The sequence below is a fragment of the Nycticebus coucang genome, chromosome 10 (assembly GCF_027406575.1).
Source record: "Nycticebus coucang isolate mNycCou1 chromosome 10, mNycCou1.pri, whole genome shotgun sequence".
Taxonomy (NCBI): domain Eukaryota; kingdom Metazoa; phylum Chordata; class Mammalia; order Primates; family Lorisidae; genus Nycticebus; species Nycticebus coucang.
This window is the reverse complement of record NC_069789.1, coordinates 107835996-107862869: the sequence shown is the minus strand read 5'-3', so window position 1 is coordinate 107862869 and position 26874 is coordinate 107835996. Positions and strand designations below refer to the sequence as shown.

General features: G+C 42.0%; 1 protein-coding gene across 4 annotated transcripts in view; it reads right to left on the bottom strand.

The window, feature by feature from the left end:
* Nucleotides 1-14757: 14757 nt before the first annotated feature.
* PEG3 (paternally expressed 3) overlaps nt 14758-26874 on the bottom strand; it is a 29589-nt gene continuing 17472 nt past the window's right edge. For all 4 annotated transcript variants that reach the window (XM_053607056.1, XM_053607059.1, XM_053607057.1 and 1 more), the window contains 4 exons: nt 26381-26484; nt 23406-23508; nt 22569-22661; nt 14758-22394 (listed from right to left, as the gene is read on the bottom strand). In XM_053607056.1, the coding sequence (XP_053463031.1) occupies nt 18265-22394; nt 22569-22661; nt 23406-23508; nt 26381-26484 (4430 nt within the window). In that variant the 3' untranslated portion in view covers nt 14758-18264. The remainder of the gene's footprint in view (nt 22395-22568; nt 22662-23405; nt 23509-26380; nt 26485-26874) is intronic.

The window sequence follows — 26874 nt, the reverse complement described above, 5'->3', positions numbered from 1 at the left end:
ACAGATACTTTGGATTGAAGTCTCAGTTGTGGAGAAATATCAGCAATTAAGTCACCCTACCCCCCACCAGCAAACAATTGGAAAAGAAAAATCAAACCTTCCTACCACCGTGCACCTAGGGCACCACCTGATTTGTCCTCAGGTGATTGGTTCAGTTCAAAAATGTCCAAATTAATTGTCTCAGTCTGCACCTGTCTTGGATGAGAGAGTTTAAGAGGTCTCTGGGAACTGGATCACAGGGGTCTGGTGACTACTCTGGTGTGGCTTGCTCCAGTGCTGCATGGAGTCAGGAGAAGATACCCAGCCTATAAATCAGTCTGGGAAGGTAGCTGCCTCCTTCCCCACTTTGCACCACTTCACACCCAGTCACTGATAGCCCTGCAGTTGGCTGACCCAGTTGCCTGTAGTGAATCGGTACTCCAGGAGTTTGTACCTGCCTGAATCACAAGGAAGTCTGCCAGGCCGCTGCGCTCTGCCTCTCTCTAGCAGGAGGAGGTGAGGCCTGACAACCTCGGGCACTAGATGAAGGTTGAGGGGTTTTCACTCAGGTCCAGTCTCGCCCCTGATTAATGTTACTGACAGAACAGAACAACTCTGCGTTTCCCCTGCAGAAGAGAAGCTGAATTGAGTTCCAAATCAGCTTGTCTTTGCTCTTGTATTGTCTATAGGCTGATGATCCCCTGAGGGCCAGGTGCGTCTTAGGTTTAGTAAAGCGGACCTCTGGGTTAGCCCCGCCCTGGGAGTTTCCAAGTTTGCAAGTTGGAGTTGCCTCAGGCAAACTCAGAGTCTCTGGTTGCCCAGGGAGACAGGGGGTGTGGCTTCAGAATATTCTGTAGTGAGCCGTATTGCTAGCAAAAGAGGGCTGCTGCCTTATGGCTCAGGCAACCGTTGCTCCAGTGTAGCTCCCCTCCGGCCAACTGTCCTCTCTCCGCTCCGGTATCCCAGAGTCTGCACCGACCGGCTGCATCCCAGCACTGTCTACACCCCTCGAGCAATTGCCCAAGAGTCTGGACCCCTGGGGGACAGGCCTCCAGACCTTGGAGCGAGAGCAGAGGGGAGCGCGGGGAGCGCTGGAAGCCTGGGGTTGCGGGCAGAGAACACACACAGCTTTACACAGTTTTATGCCTGGCCGTATTGTCACCAAAAGACGGCTGTCGCACTGTGCCTCAGGGAACTGCCAGTCCGGTGCAGTCCCCTCTCCGCCGACCAACCAGGACTGGCCTCCAGACCCCAGTGTGAGCAAAGGGGAGTGCTGGGAGCTCAGAATTCCAGGTAGAGACTATATACAGTTTATACAGTTTTATGCCTGCCAGGAGGACGCCGTGGCACCCTAGTAGGGGAGGTAGGTCCAGTTTTTAGAGGGTCTCTCCCATGGAGTGTAGTGGGAGGACCTTTGAACTCTGCCCGGTTGTTTGTGGGGCACTCTGAGCTGTTCTCATGGGGGAGGGGACTCCCGTCCGCTTGGTGATGGATTTTGTACCTTTTGTTTGTATCCTTGTGGTCACAGCTCTCCTCAGCAGGGTTGACGTGCGTTCTACAACCTTCTCTCTTAGTGCAGCTCAAATCCACCAGGTTACTTGCTGAATTTTTGTCCTTTAACTCTCCTTCTGAACAGGAGCCTCTGTGGAAAGCTGGCTTCAGTCAGCCATCTTGTCTCCTCCTCAGTGTAACTTCTTTTCCACAGACAACTAAGATCCTCTCAAGGAACACCAGTTGAAAATCACTGGAATAGAGCTATAAACAACTAATTCTTCAGCAGAGATCCTCAAATGGTGATCATAGAACCAAATTGCTTCCAAATTATCACCTTTTTTTTGCTGATCATTTTGGAGGTGAAGAACTGGAGATGATAGATGAAAGAACTTCAGGTAACTTGGAAATATGAGGAGACCTCAAGTGCAGGGACTACCACTGTGGTTGGAATCTTTTTCTTCTTTTTTTTTTTTTTAGAGATAGAGTCTCACTTTTATCACCCTTGGTAGAGTGCTGTGACATCACAGCTCACAGCAACCTCCAACTCCTGGGCTTAGGCGATTCTCTGGCCTCAGCCTCCCGAGTAGTTGAGACTACAAGCACCTGCCACAACACCATGCTATTTTTTTGTTGCAGTTTGGCCAGGGCTGGGTTTGAACCTGCCATCCTCAGTATATGGGGCCAGCGCCCCACACACTGAGCCACAGGTGCCACCCAAGTAATATCTTCTTTTTAACCTCTGATTTTATTTTATTTTTAACCTTTTCTCTTTTTTGCTAATTATAGCTAAAGTTTGTCAGTATTTTAATCTTTTCAAAATACTAACTTTTCATTTAGTTTATCTTTTGTATTTTTGTCTCAATTTCATTTATTTCTCTCCTTTTATGTCTTAGGGTTTTTTTGCATGCTTGAATCCTCTGGTACTAGCTGCACATATACTATGTATTTACAATGGTTATATCATCTTTATGAGTTCACTCCTTTATCATTATATAATGGGTTTTAAAATTTTTTACCATTCTTGACTTCATTTATTTTGTTTGATTTAAATATAGCTACTCCTGCTCTTCTTTCATTTCCATTTGCCTAGCATATCTTTTTCCATCCTTTTCTCTCAAGTCTGTGGGTATCTTTTTATCCATTCAGCTACTCTGTGACTTTTAATGGAAGAATTTAATCCATTTACATTCAAGATTATTATTGACAGGTGAGGGTTTATATTGTCATTGTTACTAATTTTCTAGTTGTAGTCCCCCCCCCCCCCGCTTTTTTTCTGTTCTTACAGTCTGTTAAGTTTAGGTGATTTTTCTCTAGGAGTATATTTTGATTTGTGCCATCTCTTGTTAGCATATCTATTATATGTTTTTGCTTTGTGGTTACCATGAGGTTTATAAAAACATTTTATAATTATAGTAGGTTATCTTTAACTAATAATGACTTAATTTTGAATGAAAAGCAAAGTTTAATAATATTTTGACTTTTTTGTTGTTTCAATTTACATCTTTTTATAATTCCTATCTCTTAACCAACTGTTGTAGTAATTGTTTTTAATAGTTGTCTTTTATTTTTCAAACTTAGGATATAAAGAGTTTACTTAATCCAGTTATAGTATTGGTAGTACTCTAAATTTGTCTGTTTTCATTCTTTTGCCAGTGAATTTAATACTTGAGTATGTTTTCTTGCTACATGTTAGCATTAATTTCTTTTAGACTGAAGAACTCCCTTTAGCATTTATTGTGGGACGGGCTTGATGTTGATGAATTCTCTCAGCCTTTGTTTGTCTGGGAAAGTATTTCTTATTTGTGTTTGAAAGAGAACTCTGCTGATTCAGTTTCTTTGTTGGCAGTTTTTGTTTTTTTTTTCTTTATCACTTTGAATAACCTCCGACTCTTCGGCCTCTATGGTTTCTGCTGAGAAATCTGCTAAAATCTGTATTAGGGCTGTACTGAATGTAAAATATTTCTTCTGCAGCTTACCTGAGCATTATTTCTTTGTCTTTCATTTTTGCTAAATTGATTATGATGTACTTTAGGAAATCTTTTTTGGTTTGAATTTGAACAGGTGACCTCTGATCCTTCTATAACTGGATGTTGTCATCTGTCTCCAGATTTTGAAACTTGTTAGTCATGGCTCGGCACTCAATTGTTAGTCATGGCTCTAGTGGCTAAGGCGCCAGCCACATACACCTGAGCTGGCAAGTTCGAATCCAGCCTGGGCCCGCCAAACAACGACAGCTGCAACCAAAAAATAGCCAGGTGTTGTGGCAGATACCTATAGTCCCAGCTACTTGGGAGGCAGAGGCAGGAGAATCACTTGAGCCCAAGAGTTGAAGGTTGCTCTGAGCTGTGATGTCATAGCACTCTACCCAGGGTGACAGCTTAGGGCACTGTCTCAAAAAAAAAAAAGAAAGATAATTGTTAATCATTATTTTACTAAATATGTTTTCTAGGCCTTTCCCTCTTGTTTCCTTTGGGAATTCCTACTATGTGGAGGTTAGCTTACTTAATGGCATCTCATAATTCTCATAGGATTTCTTGATTCCTTTTTATTCTTCTTTTTCTTTTTCCTCCTTTGATTGGGTAATTTTATATGTTCTAATTTCACATGTACTAGTACTGTCCTCTGAATGAGTCTGCTCTTGAAGATTTCTAACAAATTTTAATACTTATCTTTAAGAGGATTACTCTGGATTCTCTGTCAGAAATTTAATATAATTTTGATTCTTCTGGGCCCATTGCTGTATCTTTGATGAGTTTCTCTTAGTGATATCATATTTCCCTGAGTTTTCACAATCCTTGTGTCTCCAGGTAAGTATGTGTATGTTTGGGAAAACAAGTGCCTCTTCCAGTTTTTGCAGGTGTTCTTATATGATGTTAGAAGTTTGTTACTCAGCATTGAATCTTAAATGCTAGCCAGTTGTTGCTTGTCATTTTGGGAAGGACTTATAGTGAACACTGGAACTAAAACACTGCGCTGGAACTAACTCATTTTCCTACCAGTGTGTCCCAGTCTGGGCAAGAATTATAGTGAGCACTGGAAATTAAACATTGCTGTCATTATTCTCCTACTCTGGGAACTATATTGCTGTCATTATCCTCCTAGTCTGGGAAAAACTTATGCAGACAACAGATATTGATCCCAAAATGTTAAACATTTACAGACCAGGAGAAAGCTCCATGTGAGCATCTGGGCTTTGTGGAAAGTCCAGTTGGGATTAGGCCCTTCCCATAGGTTGTGTCCCTGCAGCACTATGTCACCAGTCTCTTCAGAATGGCATCCCCACCGACAGAACCACAAAACAGGTGCTGTGAACCACACACCAGCAGTGATCACAAGCTTCCTGCCAGTAGCTGCAATCAGTGCCTCTGTTTTCACAGCTCACCCCAGGTGGTTCAGTTCTTCTGTCATTCCCAATGGTTCCCATGAATTGGACAAGAGTGGACATCTACACAAATTCCCAGAGAAGTGGGGAGATCAAATGTTCACCTCCAGTATCTTCCTCTTAACTCAGAAACTGATTCTGGCGCACCACAACAATCTAGCCCAGGCAACAGAGTAAGATTCTGTCTCAAAAAAAAAAAAGGGTGGTGGTGGTGGAAATTGTGGTTCTAAAGAAACTCACTGTGAGTGGTGCTGCTATACCAGCTCCAAGGAGGGAATGCATAGTCTGAAATGGCTGTGTGTCTTACTGGAGACAGATTCTCTCAATTCTGTAGGCCCAGGGCTTTTACTGTTTCTTTCCCGCATCCTAGTGAATTCAAGGTCAACTCAATTCTTATCTTTGAATTGTTGCTAGTAGCATTTTTGTGGGGAGAGTGATGAAAGGGTAAATTCTTTTCTGCTGCCTTGCTGATGTCATTCTCTGAGGCAATTAAGTTACAGTTAACATTTTTTTTTAATAAGTAGGAGAATTATACCCTAAAATATCAGAAGAATTGCTTCTCAGCCTTTTAGCTAAAATCAAGTGTACAGATCAGAAGAAAAGGTATAACATAGGAAATACATAAACCAGTAACATAGTTTTTATCACCATTATCAAGTATTATGTACTATGCATAATTGCATGTATTATACAACCTACAAGGAGGTTTGCTCATACCAGCATCACCACCAACACAGTAATGTATCACACTGTGATTTTATGGCAGCTAGTGCACTAGACAATAAAAAATTTTCATCTTTATTATATTACAAGACCACCATCATATGTATAGTCTATTATTGACCAAAACATTGTTATGAGGTGCATAACTATATTTGTTTAGGCTTATATCTGAACTCTCTATTCTTTTTCTCTGAACTATGTGTCTGTCCTTTGGGCAATATAACACCGTGTTGATCACTGTAGCTTTATGGTAAATCTTCATATTATGTAATATAAGACCTATAACTTTCTTCTTTTTATGGCTATTTTAATGTCATAGTCTTTCCATACAAATTTTAGAGTAAGGTTGCTGATAATCTATAAACAAGCTATCTGAGATTTTGATTGGGTTGTATTAAATCAAACTGGGGAGAACTGACATCTTAATGCCAAGTCTAACTACCCATACACACAGTATATTGTTCCAATTATTTTAATCTTTGTAGGTACAAGATCATGTCATCAGTAAAAAGCAATATTGTGACTCCTCTTTCCTGATTTGGATACCCTTTTCTTTCTTTCTCTTGCCTGATTGCTCTGGCTAGAACTTCCAGCACTATGTTGAATAGAAGTGGTGACAGCAGGCACCCTTGTCTTGTTCCAGTTCTTAGGGCAAATGTGTTCAACTTTCCTCCATTCAACATGAATTTGGCTGTGCATTTGTGATACATGGCTTTTATAATTTTGAGAAATTATTCATTCTACATCTAGTTTGTTGAGGGTTTTATCATGAAAGGGTGAATTTTGTTCATTGTTTTTCTTTATATATTAAAATGATCATGGTCTTTGTTTTTGCTTCTGTTAATATGATAAATCACACTTACTGATTTATATTATGTTGAACCATCCTTGCATTCCTGGGATGAAGCTTACTTAGTCACAGCAGATTTATTTTTTTATTTATTATTTTTTAGATTATGCTGCTGAATCCTGTTTGATAATATTTTAATGAGGATTTTTGCATCTATATTCATAAGGATGTTGGTTGGTAGTTTTCTTTCTTTTTTTTTTTTTGAGACAGAGCCTCACTATGTTGCCCTCAGTAGAGTGCTATGGTGTCACAGCTCACAGCAACCTCCAACTCCTGGACTCAAGCGATTTTCTTGCCTCAGCCTCCCAAGTAGCTGGGACCACAGGTGCCAGCCACAATGCCCGGCTATTTTTTTGTTGCAGTTGTCATTGTTGTTTAGCTGACTCAGACTGGGTTCAAATATGCCATCCTGGGTGTATGTGGCTGGTGCTGTAACCACTGTGCTACAGGCACCAAGCCAGCAGTTTTCTTTTTCATTGTTGTTGTTGTGTCTTTTTATGACTTTGATATCAAAGTGATACTCGCTTCATAGAATGAGTTTAGGAGAATTCTTTCCTTCTCTATTTTATGGAACAGTTTCTGTAGTATGGGTACTAGCTCTTTGTAGGTCTGGTAGAATTCAGCTACGAATCCATCTGGTCTAGGGCTTCTTTTAGTTGAAAAAAAATTTTTTTTTTTTTGAAACAAAGTCTCAAGCTATCACCTTGGGTAGAGTGCAGTGGTATCATAGCTCACAGCAACCTCCAACTCTTGGGCTTAAGTGATCCTCTTGCCTCAGTTTTTCTATTTTTAGTAGAGATGGGGGGTCTTGCTTTTGCTTAGGCTGGTCTTGAACTCATGAGCTCAAGCAATCCACCTACCTCAGCCTTCCAGAGTGCTAGTATTAGAAGCATGAGCCACCACACCCAGCCAGAAAAATTTTTTATTACTGTTTGAATTTCATTGTCCATTGTTGGTCTGTTCAGGAATTCTGTTTCTTCCTGATTGAGTCTTGGGCGATTGTGTGTTTCCAGGAATTTTTCCATTTCCTCTATGTTTTCTAGTTTATGTACATAGAGGTTTTCATAGTATTCATGGATGATGTTTTGTATTTTTGTGGTATCAGTTGTAATGTCTCCTTTTTTCATTTCTGATTGAGGTTGTTTGGTTCCTTTCTCTTCTATTCCTGGTTTATCTTGCAAGCAGTCTGTTGATTTTATCTTTTCAAAGAACCAACTTTTTCTTTCATTGATCTTCTGTGTTGTTTGCCCACTTCATTTAGGGATGTCTTTCATTAATGCTTTTAGTTTTCTCCATAGCAATCCTCCATATGTGTTGTTAGATTTATAGCCAAGGACTTCAGTTGTATGGGGTTATTGTAACTGATTTTTTAAAAATTCATATTCCACTAGTTTATTGGGGGAATATAGGAATACAATTGACTCTTGGACAGTCATCTTGCATCATATGACCTTGACAAACTCACTTGTTAGTTCAGGTTTATGATAGATTCATTTTTATTTTCTATATAATCAAGCATATCATTTGAGAATGAAGGTAGTTTTATTTATTCTTTTCCAAACAGTATGACTTTTATTTTTGTGACTTATTATTCTAACTAGAATTTCTAGTATATTGTTGAATATGAGTAGTGAAAGATGATACCTTTGTCTTATTTGAAATTTTATGGATAAAGCATTCAATAACTGTTTCCTCTCACCAGTAGGAGATTTTCATAGATACCTTTAATTAGGCTGAGAAATTTTTCTCCTATCTTTAGTTTGATGAGAGTTTTTATCATGAAGTTTGTCAAATGCTTGTTCTACAACTATTAATGTGATCATATGATTTTCTTATTTAGTCTAGTAATATGGTAAATTGTATGATTGATTTTCAAATATTGAGCCAGCCTTGCATTCAAACAATAAACTATATGCCTTCATGATATATTATCCTTTTTATATATTGCTGGCTTAGATTTGCTAATTTTTTCTTTTCTTTTTTTTTTTTTTTTTTTTTTTGAGACAGAGTCTCAAGCTGTTGCCCCGGGTAGAGTACTGTACCGTCACAGCTCACAGCAACCTCTAACTCTTGGGCTTAAATGATTCTCTTGCCTCAGCCTCCCAAGTAGCTGGGACGTCAGGCACCCACCACAATGCCTGGCTATTGTTTGGTTGTAGTTGTCATTGTTGTTTGGCAGGCCCGGGCTGGATTCGAACCTGCCAGCTCTGGTGTATGTGGCTGGTGCCCTAGCCACTTGAGCTACAGGCGTTGAACCATAGATTTGCTAATTTTTTAAAAGAATTTTATATTTGCATTCAGAAGAGATACTGGCTTATATTTGTTTCTTATAATTTGGTTTTGTTATTAGTGTAATGGTAGCCTCATAAAATGAGTTGGCAAGTGTTTGCTTCTCTTCTATTCTCTGGAAGAGAATGTAGAATCTATGTTCTTTCTTCCTGAAATGCTTAGTAGAATTCACAAGTGAACCAAACAATCTGGGCCTGGAGTTTTATTTTGGGAGGTTTTAATTACAAATTCAATATTCTTTTATATAGGCCTATTCAGGTAATCTATTTCTTTTGTAATCAGTTTTAGTAGTTTGTATCTTTCAAGGAATTGTTCATTAAAGTTATTAAAGTTCATTAAGTTATTAAATTTATTTACATTAAGTTATTAAATTTAATTACAAATTCAATCTTCTTTTATATAGGCCTATTCAGGTAATCTATTTCTTTTGTAATCAGTTTTGGTAGTTTGTATCTTTCAAAGAATTGTTCATTAAAGTTATTAAAGTTTTTAAAGTTCATTAAGTTATTAAATTTATAGAATTGTTAGTAGTGTGCCTTATTCTCATTTTTGTGATTGTGGTATCAGTAGTGATATCCCTTCTCTCATTACTCATACTGTTTATTTGTTCTCTGTCTCTTTCTTTTCTTGGTTAACATGCCTTTTAAAGTTATTATCTTTGGATTTGTATCAAAAAGGATATTCCAGCTTGGTTCCAGAGACTCCTTGGGTCTATAATCCAGCCCAGCAAATGAAGTTTTTGGTTATCTCAGACACAGAAATGAGACTACACAATGCTGCTTTTCACTTTGGAAAAGAAGATGAAGGAAATCATGGATTCTAACTGGCTATAGAGATAACCTCAGCCCTGAAGTTTTTCTGGAGTCTTAGCCTCTGAACTGGGGATAATTTTTTGCTCCAGGGGCCTGGCATTTGGGTCACTAAATGGACAGAACACCTCCCTACATGTTTCAAAGACTTCTGAGGACTGAGTGAAGCAGGCCCCCAGGCACTATGGAGGTTGGCATCCCAGGCTGGCACAGAGAGTCCAGTCTCCCACTTCCAGTCCCCAACCCCTGCTCCCCCTGAGACAAGAAACACACAGAGTAGAATTTTGGGGGACACTGCAGGGGCTGGGAGAAGAAAGGTGAGCTCCAATGATCTGTAAACCTCGTAGTATCGAGAAGCACTGTAACTCACATTACTTTTAGAATGCACAAAGGGGTTCTGATGGTAGAAACTATCATGACCATTTTACAGAAAGGGATTGCTAAGGCTCAAAGAAGTGATATCTTGCTCATGATCACACAGTAAGTGGCACAGTCAGAGTGGGGCCAGGATACTGGGTTAAGATATTCCTCAGTGATCCTGATTTTGGTCAGAGGGCAGTCCTGGCTGACACTTTTTAAGAACAGCCTCTTGAGAGAACCAGATACTTGAGCAGTCACGTACCTGGACTCCACATTAAGACTTCCTGGATTCAAATTCCAGGATTGCCATTGGCCAGTTATGTTACCTTGAGCACATATTTTATTTAATTTTTTTAAGGATATAGGGTTTTGTTCTATTGTCCAGGTGGGAGGTTGGTGTGTGAACCTAGCTCACTGCAGCCTTGAACTCCTGGATCAAGTGATCCTCCTGCCTCAGCCTTCTGAGTAGCTGGGACTATCGGTACCTGTCACTATACCTGGGTTTTCTTTTAAGAGATGAGGTCTTGCTATGTTGCCCAGACTAGTCTTGAACTCCTGGCCTCAAGGGATCCTCCAGCCTCAGCCTTCCAAAGGGTTGGGATTAGAAGTATGAGCCACCACACCCAGCCTAAGTACCTATTTTAGACCTCCTGGGCTTCAGTTTATCTGTAATATGGAGTTGGTATTCATAAATCAATAAGGTTATGCATGTAACCGGGGCCACTGTTCCATAAATGGCAGCTATTTTTGCTAGTATTACTCCAGTTACACCACTGGTTATTTCTAATTGAATAACCACAAATTTAAAGGCTTTCAAACATCCCTTTATTGTCTTATAGTTCATAGATGTCAGGAGTCCCAGCATGGCTTAGTGGGTTGTCTAGCTCTGGTTCATGGATTTAGAATGACTACACTAAGGAAAACAGACTCCATCAAGGTTTGGTGAGGCTGTGGAGCAGCCAGAGTTCTCATGCATTGCTTGAGGAAGTTAAAATGTCTTAGCTGTTCAATAAAGTGAATCACATTAAAAAAAACTCCAGGCTTGTCTGGGAAAATCAAGAACTGATCTTGCTTTAGCATTTAACCAAGTCATTTGTTCTTTTCCCATGACTGTTTTTTAGGAACCACAGTTTTTTGGTGTTTTTTTTTTTGGCTTTTTGGCACTGCCTGGCTTATCTGAAAAACAGCCCAACTTGGCTGACCTCAGATGCACATGCTGGATAACTGTGGGAGTCGCATGATCTTCCCTCCTCTTCCCAATCTTTATTCTCTTTTTAGTTCCAATCATCACCATATACTCACTATTTTACTTATTCAATTGTTTATCGTATGTCTCCCCCCAGTAGAAAGTGGGCTCCACAAGGGCGGGGATTTTTGTGTGTTTGTCCACTCTGTGTATTTATTGCCTAGAAAAGTGCATGGCATATAGTAAGTACACAGTTAATACGTGGAGAATGAGTGAACTGCCATCCATGGAAATAAGTTTCATTTTTGCTAAATCAGAGGTAATGGCAAAAAATATCTACAATGAGATCACCCCAAAGCTTTTTGAAAAAATTACATTCTGGCTGAATGCAAATGCCTGCATAGCCTTTTGATATTAGGAAGACCTGCTTTGTCTTTGTTAAAAGTGGTAGGCTTGGCGCCTGTGGCTCAAGCAGCTAAGGCACCAGCCACATACACCTACGCTGGTGGGTTCGAATCCAGGCCAGGCCCGCCAAACAACAATGATGGCTGCAACCAAAATAGCCGGGCATTGTGGCAGGTGCCTGTAGTCCCAGCTACTTGGGAGGCGGAGGCAGGAGAATCACTTGAGTCCAGGAGTTGGAGATTGCTGTGAGCTGTAATGCCATGGCCCTCTACCCAGGGTGACAGTTTGAGGCTCTGTCTCAAAAAAAAAAAAAAGTGGTAGGGAGATATCAAAGGTGCACCACCAACAAAGCCTTGCCCCTTTATATTTAGTATAAGGTGAGCAGATGGACTGAAAGGTTCTTGAAAAGTAGGTTGTGATTCAGCAACATGTAATGCTGCCCAGGGTCACCTTGATCTGCTCTAAACTAACCTCAATTCCTATAACAGTCACCTATTGCACAGTGGTCTGTAACACACAGCTGCAAAGTTCCAGTGGTCTCCATCAGTAAGCATTTATTTCTCTTTCAAGCATCTAAAGATCAACTGGGGCAGGTCTGCTCTGAGGTTGTTTGGGTCCTGGCCTTCCCCACTAGTCTCTCACTTTCCCAGGGTCAGTGGGCTCCCCGGAGTGTGCTCCTTTAGTTTAAATGGCAGAAGCACAAGAGGACAAGCCCACTTGTGTACACACATTTCCAGCCTTTCCTCTGCGGACATTCCAGTGGGTGGGGTGAATCACAAAGCCATGCCAGTCCGAATCCAGCTGGGAATACCTTTTCCTCTAGTGCGAGTGTCACATGGCAAAGGGGCTGCCAGGGAGAGGGGGAAGAACTGGGAACAGTGATGCACTCTGTCACCACTGTATCCTGCAACGTGTCTCACTGGTGTAGTGTGCAGTCATCAGTCAGAATGGCAATTCTGAGACTAAGTGCAACATTACAACAGTTGCTGTCACGCTGGGCAACCTGTAACTCTAGGGACACCGAGTCTTGTGCCTGTGCCAATTACACAGCACTCCTGCAAGAGAGGCAGATGTCTCCAAGGGCAGGATGTCATTCTACAAAAGGACACTCATGGGCAAAGTGGCCTCAGGCCTTGTGTGGCCCTCCAGATCCTAAGTATGCCCCCTCTACCTGAATCCAAACGTCACAGTACAAATCCCTTTATTAAAGGGAGGGTGGAAAATTTTATAGGACAAATGACTAGGTTTACTCATTAGAGACCTTTTTCTTTTCCTATACATTGGCATACTTGTGTATGTTTATGTGTATATTTATATGTTTATTGGTAAATGTGTATATGTATTTATAAGTGTATATAAACTTACAAATGTGTGTGCATATGTAAATGGCTTTGCCTAAATTCTGCAGTGTGCTTGTTTTCTACTTCATTAATTTCTACTTGTGTCATTATTATTATATAATATTATTCTCCCTTCTACTTTCTTTAGATATATTTGCTGTTTATTTCTCAATTTCTTAGGATATATGCCTAAATAATCAATTTTTAACATTTGTTACTTCCTAAAATAAGATTTAAGGCTATTCATTTTCTTTTAAGTGCTGCTTTGGCTGAATCCCACAAATTTGGTATTTTCATTACTTTTCACCTCTAAATATTTTCCTATTTCCACTGTTATTTAATGTTACTAATATTTCTCCTTATCTCCCTACACATAATTTATATATGAACAAAATGCCCCAATAAAAAGACAATGACTATCAGACTGAATTTAAAAACATGCAACTTTACAGTGCTTAAAGGAGTTACACATTAAATATAAGGATAGAAAATGTTTAAAAGTAAATGGCTGGGGGTGAGGGGACAAAGAGAGATGGTGCATGGAACCCTCCAGCTGTCCTGCTCCCAACAGGAACACCCATTGGAGCCACCATCCATGCAAAAAAGCACCTTTGCAAAAACCAAAATTCAGGTGAGTGATCACAGTACCTGGTTTTAAAAACATATCAAGGAAAGAGACACTGAAGATGACAGGAAAGACAGCCCTACACTACCTGTGCCACCACACTCAGCTCCCAAGATGGCAGGGGAGAGAGACTCTATGTGCCAGGGAAAGAGAGCTAAGTGACTACCCTACACCACACAGGGCAGAATCCCGCCTCTGCCCACAGAGGGGATATTTAGACCAGTGCCGACCTGAGGGAATCCTCTACCCTAGCAGTAGGAACTTGAGTCTCAGTGTTGGCTAGCTCCGCCACCAGCTGACAAAGGCAGGCAGGCCTTAGACTGCAGTCCTTGGGCAAGTTCTTGTGCTGGTCTGGGAATCAGTAGACTTTGAGGGCATATAACCCAGGGAGACACAGCTGTAGCAGCCAAGAGCACCTATGTCACTCCTCCCCCAGCCCCAGGCAGGGCAGCTGAGGATAGTGAAAGATAGAGTACATGGGTCTTTTTCTTGCTACTTAGGTATCAGCTCAGCCACAGTAAAATAAAGCACCAGGCAGATTCCTGAAGCCCCAGATTCCAGGCCTCAGCCACTGGATGGCAATTCTAGACTCACCCAGCTGTGGTGGCCAGGAGAGTGCTCATGTCACCCTCTCCCAACTTCTAGCCAAAAAGGACATGGGGCCTGTGACCATCCCCTTTCAGTTAGGGAATCAGTGACACAGCACCCAAGAGTTGGGTATCTGTGGTCGAGGTAAAGACTTGGCTGAAAATCCCTGGTGGAACCGCAGGCATGTTTGAGAATTACTGTCTATGTAGGATTATGTTTCTGGTACTGAAGTCAAGTTGATGTATGGTTAATAAGTTTGGGAGCCAAAAAATATGAAAATGACCCTTTTGAGGATAATCACTTTTAACCTCAGGCAGCAGTTAGGAATAGACACCTTAAAGATATTCTAAACCATAATATTGACAATTTCATATTAAAGGTTCATTAGTTGTTTTTTTTTTTAAGTTTGAGAGAACCTCTTAATTTCAGTTAAAAATGCCCACTCAAGTAACAAAAATATACTTGTGGTTATTATCAAGTTTAAAAATATTATTGGAGTATTTGTTTTACTTTTGTAAGTAAGTTGAAAATGTGGCATCAAGTAGTATTAAAAGGTCCCTTAGATGTAACTGATGATATATGTAATACTTTAAAATAGAATAAGATTTCCAAGCCAAACTTTTTTAGGCTAAAGAGACACTAGGTTTCTGGATTTATAATTTTAACAGAAAAAGGAAAAAAAAAACCTATCTAACCACCTCAAACACTTCACAAACAAGAGACTGAGAAATATTTTATTTTTAACTTTATTTTTATTGTTGACACTATTACAGATAGAACAATCACAACCATATTAACAAACCAAAAACCTGTGCACAGAAACAAGATGAAGAAAATATATCAGGATGTTAACCACAGTCTTTGGACGATGAAAATATGGGTGAGTTTCTCTTCTACATTTCTGTAACTTCAAAGTTTCTATAATAAACACATATTTCATATAGAATATAATGGAAATATATGTAATAAAGGTGGACTACCAAAACACTATAATGAAGATCGTTCAAGGAAACAGACAACCATAATCCCACAACCACACAACTATTTCTTAATTGTTTTCCAGCTTTCTTCCCATCTTTGACACTTATGCATATTTATCATAACACTCTAATAATCATTGACTGGTGCACAGATTAAGATGTTGCTAATAGCAGATGTTGTTGGATGTGGGGAATATGGGTGAATTTTCTCCTTCTACTTTACTGAATTTTGAAAGTTTTCTATGTGTATGTATTATATTTGTAATGGAAAAATACATACATAAAATTATTACCGAAACACGAAAGATTATTCAAGGAATTCGAGACAAAATATTTAACCATAATCCCACAATGACAATACTATTTTAGTTATTTTCCACATTTCTTTTCACATTAGACTTTATGCATACATATTTAACACTGTTATAATCACAAGCTTGTGCACTGAAATAGGATGGAGGAAATAGTTCAAGATGTTATCAGTAGTGGCTGGGTGTTGGGAATATGGGAGAATTCTTTTCCTTTTCTACTTTATTGTTATTTTCCAATTTTTCCTTTGGGTATGTATTATGCTTGTAACAGACATACATAATACATTTTGTTATCAGGACACTACTTTATGGAACATGTGAAAAAATTAAGATGAAAGTATTTAACCATAATTCCACAAAGGTAAGATAATAGCTATTTTGAATATACACTTTGACACAGTTATACTCATAAACCTGCCCACAGAAACAAGAGTAAATAAGATACTAGAGAATATATCTGTCTTTGGATGGTAGGGATATGAATTTTTCCTCCACTTTTCTGTATTTTCCAAGTATTTGATAATAAGTTCAAATTATGTTCACAATGAAAACATGATCAGTAACACTACCATAAAGAACAATCAAGGAATTTAAGAAAATAATGCTCCACTATAAGCCTACAACAACAACAACACAACAGCTTTTGACTATAAGCGTACATTTTTTAAACAGTTATAATTGTAGTATAAATATAATTTTGTGTCCTGCTCTCTCCACTACATAGTCTGTAAATATATTTCCATGTGGCTACGTAACTTATGATTATCACTTAAACAGCTGCATAAGAGTCCATAGATACTGATTTAATCATGCCCCTACTGTTTGCCATTTAAGTTGTTACTAGCTTTTCACTAACTTATGGTTGGAACAGATACCCTGACTTTGGCAATCTTCCCCCTGAAAAGAGTCTACTGAGGAACACTGCCAACAGAAACCAGCCAGCTAAGATTACCCCAGCATCAAGGCTGAATTCCCAAGACTCCCCTTCTCGTGCAGGGCCTCACTGCCCTTTGGCATTACATGAGTCCATTCCAACCTCAAGCCTTCCTATGCAGCTCTCTCTCACCTACACCACACCATCGAAAAAACACCTTCCTCCACACTGCCCAGGACACACTCAATTCATTCTGACCAAACTGGCCTTCCAGTCCCTGCCTCAGTTGTTTTCTTCTGTCTGTCTCCTCCCCCTCCTAGGTCTGCTGATGTATTAGGGCTCCTTTCTTTGGCTTGTTCGATTTAGCTTCTTGTTCTTAGCTCTGCACTATTCCAGGACTTTGGCATTACCTACAGCTTTGACACACTCCCACGAGCCCTAATCCCAATCTAGGAGAGTTAAGATTCAGACACATTTCCCCCAGTGGGTACTTAATGATCTCCACTTATCTTTTACTTACTTAATCTACAGATCTACTTTTTTAAAAGTTTTTTAAAATTTTTAAATTTTTTTTTCTAGCCAACTCAAGGCCAAAAAATTTCTTAAGATAGCCATTATGTGAGGGGAGGGGAAGCAAAAGAGCATAGCTGGTCCACAGGACATGGGAAACCTTGACTTGGGAGTAAGAGGAAAACTAAGGGGAATCACACAAACAGGACACTCATGGACAGCTCAGAAATACTGAGGGCAGGAAGAGAAGGAGCACATGATAACAAAACAAATTAAGGCTGCTGGGGAACCTGAGTCCATGTTAAGCTTGGGTTGGACTGTAAAAAAAGCTTTTATTTTTTAAATGCAAGTTAAACATGGGGTTAGAGGGGATAGAGAAGAGGAAAAATAGCAATGAAAAGATCTAAGGATATTAGCTCCTGGGCACCCAGGGTGCAAACTGACTTGTGGTAGCACACACTAACACACAGGGGACCCAAGCCACATTGCTACTTGTCACTTAAGGCAGGAAGCACACAAAGGAAGGGATGAAAGGTTGTTAGCCTGCATCCTTATTTACAGCATGAGAGCCTCTCCTCCAGTTCTCAACCTTCATTAGGCACTACCGTGATCTAGTGATGGTTGTAACCCATTTTTTAAAGGCAAAGACAAGATTTACAGGGAAAAGCTTAAGGTTTTATGAATTCACTATCAAACACACATTGAGTTGGTTTTTTAAAAAAACAACCAAACTTGTAATATTTGTGCACGAGAACCACTACAATGTATATACAATGTGGCAATTGATCAATTTGGCTCACAAGAGGCCAATCTGTATATTGTAAAAGCTCACACAACATTAGGTTCTGAAGTTTTGGTGCAGACCAAATGGCTGCAGAAAGAAGCTAAAGGTATTTCTCTTTTCAGACAGCAAAGAGTAAAAGACATGTTATCTTTCATGCCTACACCTTCACAAGACTATTTAAGAATAAGAAACAAAATATGATTACTCAAAAAGATACTGACAGGGTTCAAATAATGCACAATAAATCTTTCTCAGGATCTAAGACACTTACAAATATACTGTAATTTGTTGCTCTCTCCCTCCTCCAGAAAAAGAAAAATAAAAGAGTACCAAGTAAGGTACCTCAGCACAGCAAACTGTAACTGAATATCATATTAAATCCAAATATATGTGATCACTGTTTTGCTATGATTTGCTATTATATATACACGTCAGGAAATACTATATATAATTTATAGGAGTGTCATTTACAACTGATTGGGGTAATCTTTGTAGACTTGAGTACTTTGCGGGTTTTTCCCTCACTCTGGTTATGGATGAAAGGTCAGGTGTTTGCTGTGGCTGTCCCCCATGCAGACAGTGACGTCTGACGGGGAGACTAATACTGAAGAGGTATCTACATCCAGTCTCTTCTCAGTCTGAGCTGTTGGATGTTAAGTCAGGTGTGTACATATTAAGGTAAGTTTGCTACTGGCACTATCAAAGGTTGGTCTGAATTTTCTGTAATTTGGTAAGAGTCAAGTCCTAGGGGAAGGTTTTCTAAACTCCCCTGCTCTCAGCCAGTATGGGTGTTCTGGTGTCTGGCAAGGGACAGGCGGTCACTGAAGAGCTGCCCGCAGACGTCACATTTGAAGTACTTCTCATCAGCCTGGTCAGCACCACCAGTGCTGGTGCTGGCACGTTCAATGTAGCCTGAGCACTCACCAAAGGCATTGGTAGGCTCAAAGATGATCATGCTGGCATGGGTTTTCAGGTGCTCACCGAAGGCAGCACTGGAAGTAAAGGTTTCTGTGCATTCATGGCAGTCATAGTATGGTTCTTCCACCTCAATCTCTTCTTCATCTTCTTCTTCTGGGTCTTCAATCCCTGCGCCATCAGGTTCATCGGCATCCCCCTCTGGCTCTTCAGCTTTTCCCTCCGGCTCTTCAGCTCTTTCTTCTGGATCTTCGATCCCTGCACCATCTGGTTCATCAGCATCTCCAATTGGTTGTTCAGCCTCTGCATTTGGTTGCTCAGCCTCTCCACTCGGCTCTGCAGCCTCTCCATCTGGCCCTTCAGCCTCTCCATCAGGCTCAGCAGCCTCCACCTCTGGCTCGGCAGCTTCCATCTCTGGCTCAGCAGCCTCTACCTCTGGTTCAGCAGCCTCTGCATTTGACCCCTGAATGCGCAAAACTTGTGGAACAAGGACATTGGCTTCAACCTCCTGAGCTGCTGCCGCTTCTTCTTCATCTTCTTCTTCAAGATGAAGCTCCTTATGCTTAGTGAGGACTGTGGTATGAATAAAGGACTTGCCACAATCCTTGCACTCATAGAATGGTATAGCTCCTTTGAGGGGCTCAATAAGAAATGAGGTATGAGTATAGGAAGGCCCATACTCATAGGGCTCATTCTTATGAACACTTATATGATCTGCAAGTTCCGCAGCCTCAACGAAGGATTCTCCACAGACTGCACATTCAAAGAGTCTCTCTTCAGTTTGGCTTCTCTGATACTCAGTGAGGGCCAAGCCTGGAATGATAGCTTCCTCAACCATCTGGCTCTGCTCCAGTAACTCATCTTCCCTGTGAAGTCTCATATGCTCATTAAGGGCGGAGCTGTGAATGAAGCCTTGTCCACACAGAAGGCATCGGATGGCTGACCCAGCAAGTGCAGGATTCCTTTCTGCAGCACGATTCCTCCGTGGCTTTGTGGGCAAGAGGGCAATAAAACCATCATCGCACGCCTTCATGGAATACAACTGGTCTTGTTCATGAATTCTCTGATGCTCAAAAAGGAATGAGCTATGAATAAAAGATTCCCCACACTTTGGGCATTCATACAGCTGCTCGCCAGTGTATTCTCTCTGATAGTCGCTGATAGAATGGGTGTGAATTACAGAATGTGTGTACTCACGGCTATCAACAAGGCACTTCCTGCTGTGGACTTTCTGGTGGTCTGTGAGGTCTGTGAGATCTATAAAGCCCAGCCCACAGTCCTGACATTCATAGATTGTGTCATCCGGGTCTTCCTTCTGAGATTCATCCAGGTCTGAGCCCTGAATGACAGAGTCTTCAACCATCTCCTCATCCTGGGTCTCCTTGTCCTGGGTCTCCTCGCCATGATACATCTCACCATGGGCCTCCTCACCATGGGTGGTCTTGCCATGAGTCATCTCATCATGGGTCTCCTCGCCATGAGTCATCTCATCAGGGGCCTCCTCTTCATGAGTCTCCTCTTCTTGAGTCTTCTCACCATGGGGCTCTTCACCATGAGTCTTCTCAGCATGGGTGTCCTCATCATGGGACTTCTCTTGAGTATAGATTTTCTGATGTGTGTTGTGGTCTTCGCTGGTGGCAAACCATTGCCTGAACTCGTTATATTTGATGCATGCCTGTTCTTTTGCATATTGCTCTTGGGCATAACTTGTCTGAGGATCAGTAGGGGCCAAGCTGCAAATGACAGAACGCTCATAGTTTCTGCTTCCAGAGGGCTTCTCTCTATCATGAATCTTCTGGTGTTCAGTGAGGTCATAGCTATATGCAAAGGACTCTCCACACTCCTGACATTTATAGAGCTTCTCTCTGGGGCGAACTGTGTATCGTTCACCAAAAGGTAGAGGGTGAATTACAGAGGTTTCCTTGCCCCTACGCTCAATGTACTTCTTTTTAGCACGAGCCTTCTGGTATTCACGGACATTTGAGCTGGGAACAGAGAATTCACCATCCTTCTTCAATTCACCAGATCCCTCTCCAGTAAGACTTTTCTGAGGTTTGGCATGAGATACACTCTGGATAACAGAGTCCTCATGACCATTATTCTTACCCCCTTCATAAGGCTTCTCTCTGGCAGGAATCTTCTGTTGCTTATCATTAAGGTCTGAGATATAAGTGGACGATTCTCCCTTCTCATTACATTCAACCAGTTCATTTCCATTGTGAATTTTCAGAGGTTTGGAAGCTGCCAAACTATGAATAACGGACTTCTTGTATTCCATTCCTTCACAGGTATTTCCTCCAGCACAGACTTTCTGATGGTTAATAACATCGGAGCTCTGAATGGTAGATTCTGCAATCACTTTGGGTTTAAAGGGCCCCACTGCACTGTGACTATTCTGAGCTTCAGCAGAGGCTAAGCTATGAATAACAGATCTTTCGTGTGGTCTCCCCTCATAGACATTTTCTTTGATGAGAAAATTCTGGTTTTTATTAGGGTTAGAGCTGATGGTGAATGCCGTCTCATTCTCCTCATTTTCAGGTGGTCTTGTTATAGTATGACTCTTCTGAGATTCAGTGAAGGGTACACTATGAATGACAGATTTCTCGTAGCCTCTGCCTTCAAAGAGTTTCTTTCGAGAATGAGTTTTATGATGCTCGTTGAGGTCTGAGCTTTGCATAAAAGCATCCCTGCCATCATCAAAGTCGTAGAGCTTCTCTTTAGAGTAAGTTTTCTGACGCCTTTTTAGGGACTGACCAGGAATAAAGGTTTCCTCACACACTTTACCCTTATTTTCAAATGGGTTTCCTCTAGCATGGATTTTCTGATGTTCTTTCAGGGATGAGCTATGAAGGAAGGTCTCCCCACACACTTTACATTCATAGACTTTCTCTTTACCATACATTTTCTGAAATTCACTGAAGGTTGAGTTAGGCTTAAAGGCTTGCTCACACTCGCGTTCACGTTCGCGCTCACGTTCACGTTCGCGCACACGCTGGCGCTCCCGTTCACGCTGGCGCTCCCGTTCACGCTGACGTTCCCGTTCACGCTGACGCTCCCGTTCACGCTGGCGCTCATTATCTTTGTCATCACCAAAGTGGATTTTCTGGTGCTCAATCAGGGCAGAACTATGAAGGAAGGTTTCCTTACACACCCTGCACTGATAGAATTTATCTTTGCCATATATTTTCTGAAGCTCAGTGAAGGTTGGGCTAGGCATGAAGGTCTCCTCATACTCCTCATTCTTACATTCCACAAGATATTCTCTAGCATGAATTTTCCGGTGTTCAGCCAAGGCGGCGCTCTTATTAAAGGTCTCCCCACACTCCTTACATTCAAAATGTTTCCCTCCAGCCTGACTTTTCTGAACCTCACTGACAGCCACACTGTGGATAAAGGACTCGCCATACTCATAGAGGTTCTCCCTCGTATGCATGATCTGGTGCTCAACAAACTCTGAGATGACACTGAATGACCTCCCACACTCATCACACACATATGGCATATCCCCAAAATCAACAACTGGCTGCGAGTCAGTGAAAGAGGGGGCGCTCAGGCTGCTCAGACTGCTTATGCTCATAGCTTTTCTCATTTCACTACTACATTCAAAGGGCTTCTTTCTGGCACAGCCTCTCTGATCATGGGTTGAGTTATTCCCATCTGTGTCAAAATGATAGCGCCTCTTTCTTTCAAGAACTCTCTTTCTGGAAGCAAGGTCTGAGTTAAACCTAGAGCCTCCCCTGAACGCATTCCCTTCACAAGCCCTCTCCTGGATCACTGAATCCCTCTTGCTTAACGAAATGTCCTTCCAGTTATCATCTGATGTTCTGGGGAACCTCTGCGGCTGATCGCTTGCCTCCCTTGTTCTTCCTGATTTGGAGCTGCGTGACACATCTGTGATGAATTTGTCCATTATCACCCCATGGGAAGATTCATCTTCACAAATTCCCCGCCGGTGGGCTGACTTTTTGGCATCAGGCATAGTTTTCAGACCTGGAAAGAAACCCCAATATAAATACTCCCTAGTCCTTGTACTTGTATAAAACGACAGTGGGACTTGGAGGAGAGCACCTTTCTCTCATGTGTAGGAATGGAAAATGTAGAAGTTTTCGCAATAGGCATCTCATTGGTTGTGTGGCTTCTCTGTAGGGTCTGCCTGATGCTTACCTCGACTGGTGCTTGGGTAGGCACTTCTCTTGGACCTTGAGGAGTGGCCCTGTGTCATGTGGGAGTGGCCATCATCTTCGGCAAGCTGCACCCCTGGTCACAAAACAATACGACGGCTCAAATTTGAGTTGAGGACCAAGACTCATCATCATACACTGAGCTCCGTCTTTCTCTGTGCCACTAAACATGAAGTGGCTCATATCCGATTCTTTGGATGTCTTTCACTTGCTGTCTCATTTCCCTACTATCCATTCCTTAACACATTCTAATCTGCATTTTAATTAATTCTTCTCACTCCACCCAGAAATTTGTAAAAATACCCTGTGTGCCTGAATTCAGTGCATCCTTTTTTAGTCTTCACTTTCTCGTAAACAACTCTTAAGTCTTGATATCCTCTTTTTCACTGGCCTCCGTGGTCTTCCTCTTACCTCTTGACTGTTCTCTCTCCACCTGCTCTCCAAACACCGGAGCTCCTCGACGCCCCATGGCCTCACAGACCTACCCAGCCCACTGCCTAGCACCACTTGGGCTAGATGCCTTCCAGGAGAGTCTGCACGAGAACTGCGGGTCCCACTCTTAACGTACGTTGAAGCTTTCCAGCACCACCATTCTAGCAAACACGTTGCCTCCCCTCTACCCTTGTACAATATATTCTTCACAAAAAGCAGGATTTCTTAAAAAAAAACAAATCTCACCATTTACTCCCCTGTTTGAAATCTTTCAAAGGCGTCTTATTACCCTTCAAGTCCAAATATGTTAACATGGACTCTTAGCAATTGCAGCTTGAAAAGAGCAAGGTGACAAAATGTGCCAGCAACTAGATAGGGAGCTGCTTACCTAGCGAGAGCAGCTTCCTGTAGTTCTCCATGTTGTCTTGGATTGTGTTGTGAGGTTTTCTGTCCTCAGCGAGGTCCACAACATTTTGGTATGATTCAGCATCCTAAAACAGCAAATACACATCTCTCAATGGAGTCTGTCCCCATGGATATCCAAAGAGAGAAGAATAATGTTGGCGACATGGGTGCTACATATATGAAGTTATATAGGAAGCGCTCACAGTATTTGGGGTTCTGAGTGATCCAAGCCAAGTGTTACTAGGGGCCTACGTCGTACCTACCTTGGTGCTACACTCTGAGGCAGATCCGAAAGACGCATGACACATATTCCTTGCCCTCATGCAGCTTATAATTTGGTTGGAGAGAAAAGACTCATGAAACAATTAGAGAACAATAAACAATAAATTGGGGTATAGATAATAAGTGCTAAAGTTTTGTAAAGGGATAGTTCAGGGTGGGCCTGAACAGTGAGCAAAGGTTTTACAGAGGGCCTTAGGTAGGGGCTTAAATGGTGGGTGAAATTATGATACATACAGAAAGGGATTGGCGGGAAAGCTCCAATGGGCTAAGTTCAAGCATGCGTAGTGTACTTGGGGAACAGAAAGGAGATGTACTTAGCAGACACCTGCTCAAGACTTAAACCTCCCTTCCTGTTCCTCCACTGCATAGCAGGGCTACAGTGCCATCACTTCCAGTTTGTAGAATTTCCAAATAACCCAGAAGCAACTGTTAGCACTGAGGGCCTTTATTTTATAACTGCCTTTGCTGTTTTAGGGGACATTTACCTAAGAAGGAATTTAAGAATCCCCTGAATTACTCAGACAAGCCTTTCTATTCAGGATCTTAAAGCATCTTTGCTTTTGGCCAGATGGCTGCACTAAAATATCACTAGGTTTGATGAGTCATGGTCCTGGAGAGGACAGCACTGAGGCCCAGAGAGAGATTGGACAGGGAGATGGTGCTGGGGGAAGCCCAGGGGCTTTGGAGCTGGAGAGAACCCTGGGTCAAAGGAGGGTCACGCCATTTGTAAACTGTGAAACCTCGGGGAACAGAAATCTCCCTGAGCCTCAGGGTCTTCATCTTTAAAATGGGGAGAAGAGCATCCACCTGCCTTGTAAGGGTAAAGATTTTTTACAGTGTGATGTGTTTTGTAAAGAAAATATAAAAGTTTTGGTATTAAGTTTAATGGAATTCTACTGGTAGGAAGAGGCATGAATGTTATAACAACATGAAAAATGTGAGAAAAGAGAGATTGCCAACCAAGGTGCGTCACCCACTGAGAAAGGCAAAGAGACATAATCATCAGGGTCTGAGTAAAAAAGTCTATTTACACAACTGCCAGTGTCCAGACTCAAAAAGAAAACATAACAACAAAAATTAAGCAGGACAAGGAAAAGAAGAAGAGCTTCAAAAATGTAACTCTTTCTCAAAAAAAAAAAAAAAAGATGCTGTGACTCAAAATCAAGTTCATCTATGCTAGTCGATAGCCATAAAGCAGTTGCTCACTTTGTATTTGAAATTGACAAAGGGCATGTGTATGTACACCGCTGCCAGGAAGTTCACCTGGAAGAGACACTATGCTGAGAACAAGGCCAGCATGGCACAATTTAATTTCACAACATGACCTGTTCACATGAACTACTAAGAAATTGGTAAATGACACTAAAAGATGAGAGGATTTTCTGTTTTGTAATTCAGAGTGTAGTTTGTATCAACTGATGCTGCCATTTCTATCATACTGAGTCAGTGGGAATCAGTGGGCTCCAGATTCTGGACTATGCTGCCACTCTCCATGTTGTCAAAGAAGGGCACTTAAAAAGCTAAACAAGGTCAAGTCCAGCTATCAGGACAGGAGTGACCAGGCCCACCCATGCCTCTTGCCCATCTACACTCCTCCTTGGTGCCCCAGGGCCTGATCCTGCACTCCTCCTGATGCCCTGGGTCCTGTCTCCTCAACACCCTCCTTGCCCGGCCTCCTCTTCCTCCAGTTGTGACATGTCAAGTGTTACTGCCTCAAAGACATTTTCCTTCAATGTAAATCAAGACCCTGTTAGAATTCCTTGTTATCCTTCTATTTTTCATTCGCCAAAATGAGAATGATTAGCAGTTACACATATTTATGTGAATATTTATATGTGCAAATGCCAACTGTTTCTTGGGGCAGGGCCCCACTTGTCCTGGTCATTGCTCTACCCCCGAGGCCATGGCCTCCTGTTTGACCCAGGCTCTGTGAAAGGCAGCTCAGCTCACTGCCGCCTCCTCCTCAGAGTCTAGCTGGTGCTCAGACCCCCTCACACTCCGCCATGTCTATGTGATCCCTTTCCTCTTCTCTAAGGGCTGTCTCCAATTCCAGGTCCTTTTCCCCTTCACAATCTCTGTGAACCTGTGCACCCACTCCTGCCATAGTGTTAATTCTTACGGTGTGCCCACCACATGCCAAGTAGGCACTTTATGTGTGCATGTGAGTGATTCTCACTGGCTTCTCACAGCAGCCCTGGAGAAATCGCCATGCCCATTTTACAGATGAGAAAACTGAGGTTCAGCTTAGTTGAGTAAATGGCCTGAGGCCATGCAGCCAGCAGGTGACAGAGCCAGGCTTCAAATCCAGCTCTCATCAGCTCCAAAGCCTCTGCTCTCCCTGGTCAGTCTGCTCTGTGAACCTGTGGCTTCCCTTGCTCCCTCCTGGGGACCAAAAACATCTCCAGAGTTGCTCTGTCCTAGCCCAAAATGAACAGCTCATGTGACCAACCTACCAAGGGACACACACTAGTGGGGTCAAGAGTATCTCTGTCTATATGGATGAATTGGAGAACCGGGCCTCTTGTCACCTGTAGTGGTGGGCCCAGGCTCCTCAGGGAGTGAAAGGGACTCTCAAAGGAATCTGGGGGTGGATGAACACACCATCTGGGGAAAGAAAGGCATCTTTGCCATGAAATGAAGATGTCCTTTCTGGAAAGAGAGGAAACCTAAGCATACCTGAGATCGGGACTCATAATCCATTGAGTCCCTGTCGTCATCTCTTTCCATTTCAAAACTCGTTTTTGCCATCACAGGAAGGGAAAGATCACGTTGAGGCAGCCCTGGGAAGAGAAGAGAAATGAGGAAGGAGTCAGGCCCAGCCTAAGCTAGCAGATCGCCAGTCTGTCCCAGCTAGCTCTGCACCCACCTGGGGATGAGTATGTGCACAAGTGTGACTCTCTGCACTCTGTGGCAGGCTCTGAAGAGCCCCATAAACATCCCATAAGCAGGGCAGACCAGGGACAGCACCTTATCACTGTGATCCCAACCCTAGGCAGCTCAGATCACACCCTGAGCTGCGTGGGTCTGGATGTGGTACCCACCAGCCCTGTCCTTTGGTTGCTTAATCTCTGGGTATCCTCAGCTGTGATGTGACACAGAGATGGCATCAGTGGTGCCATGCTATAGGGTCACTGCTCTGAACAGTACCTAAGGTGTCACGAGCCATCACT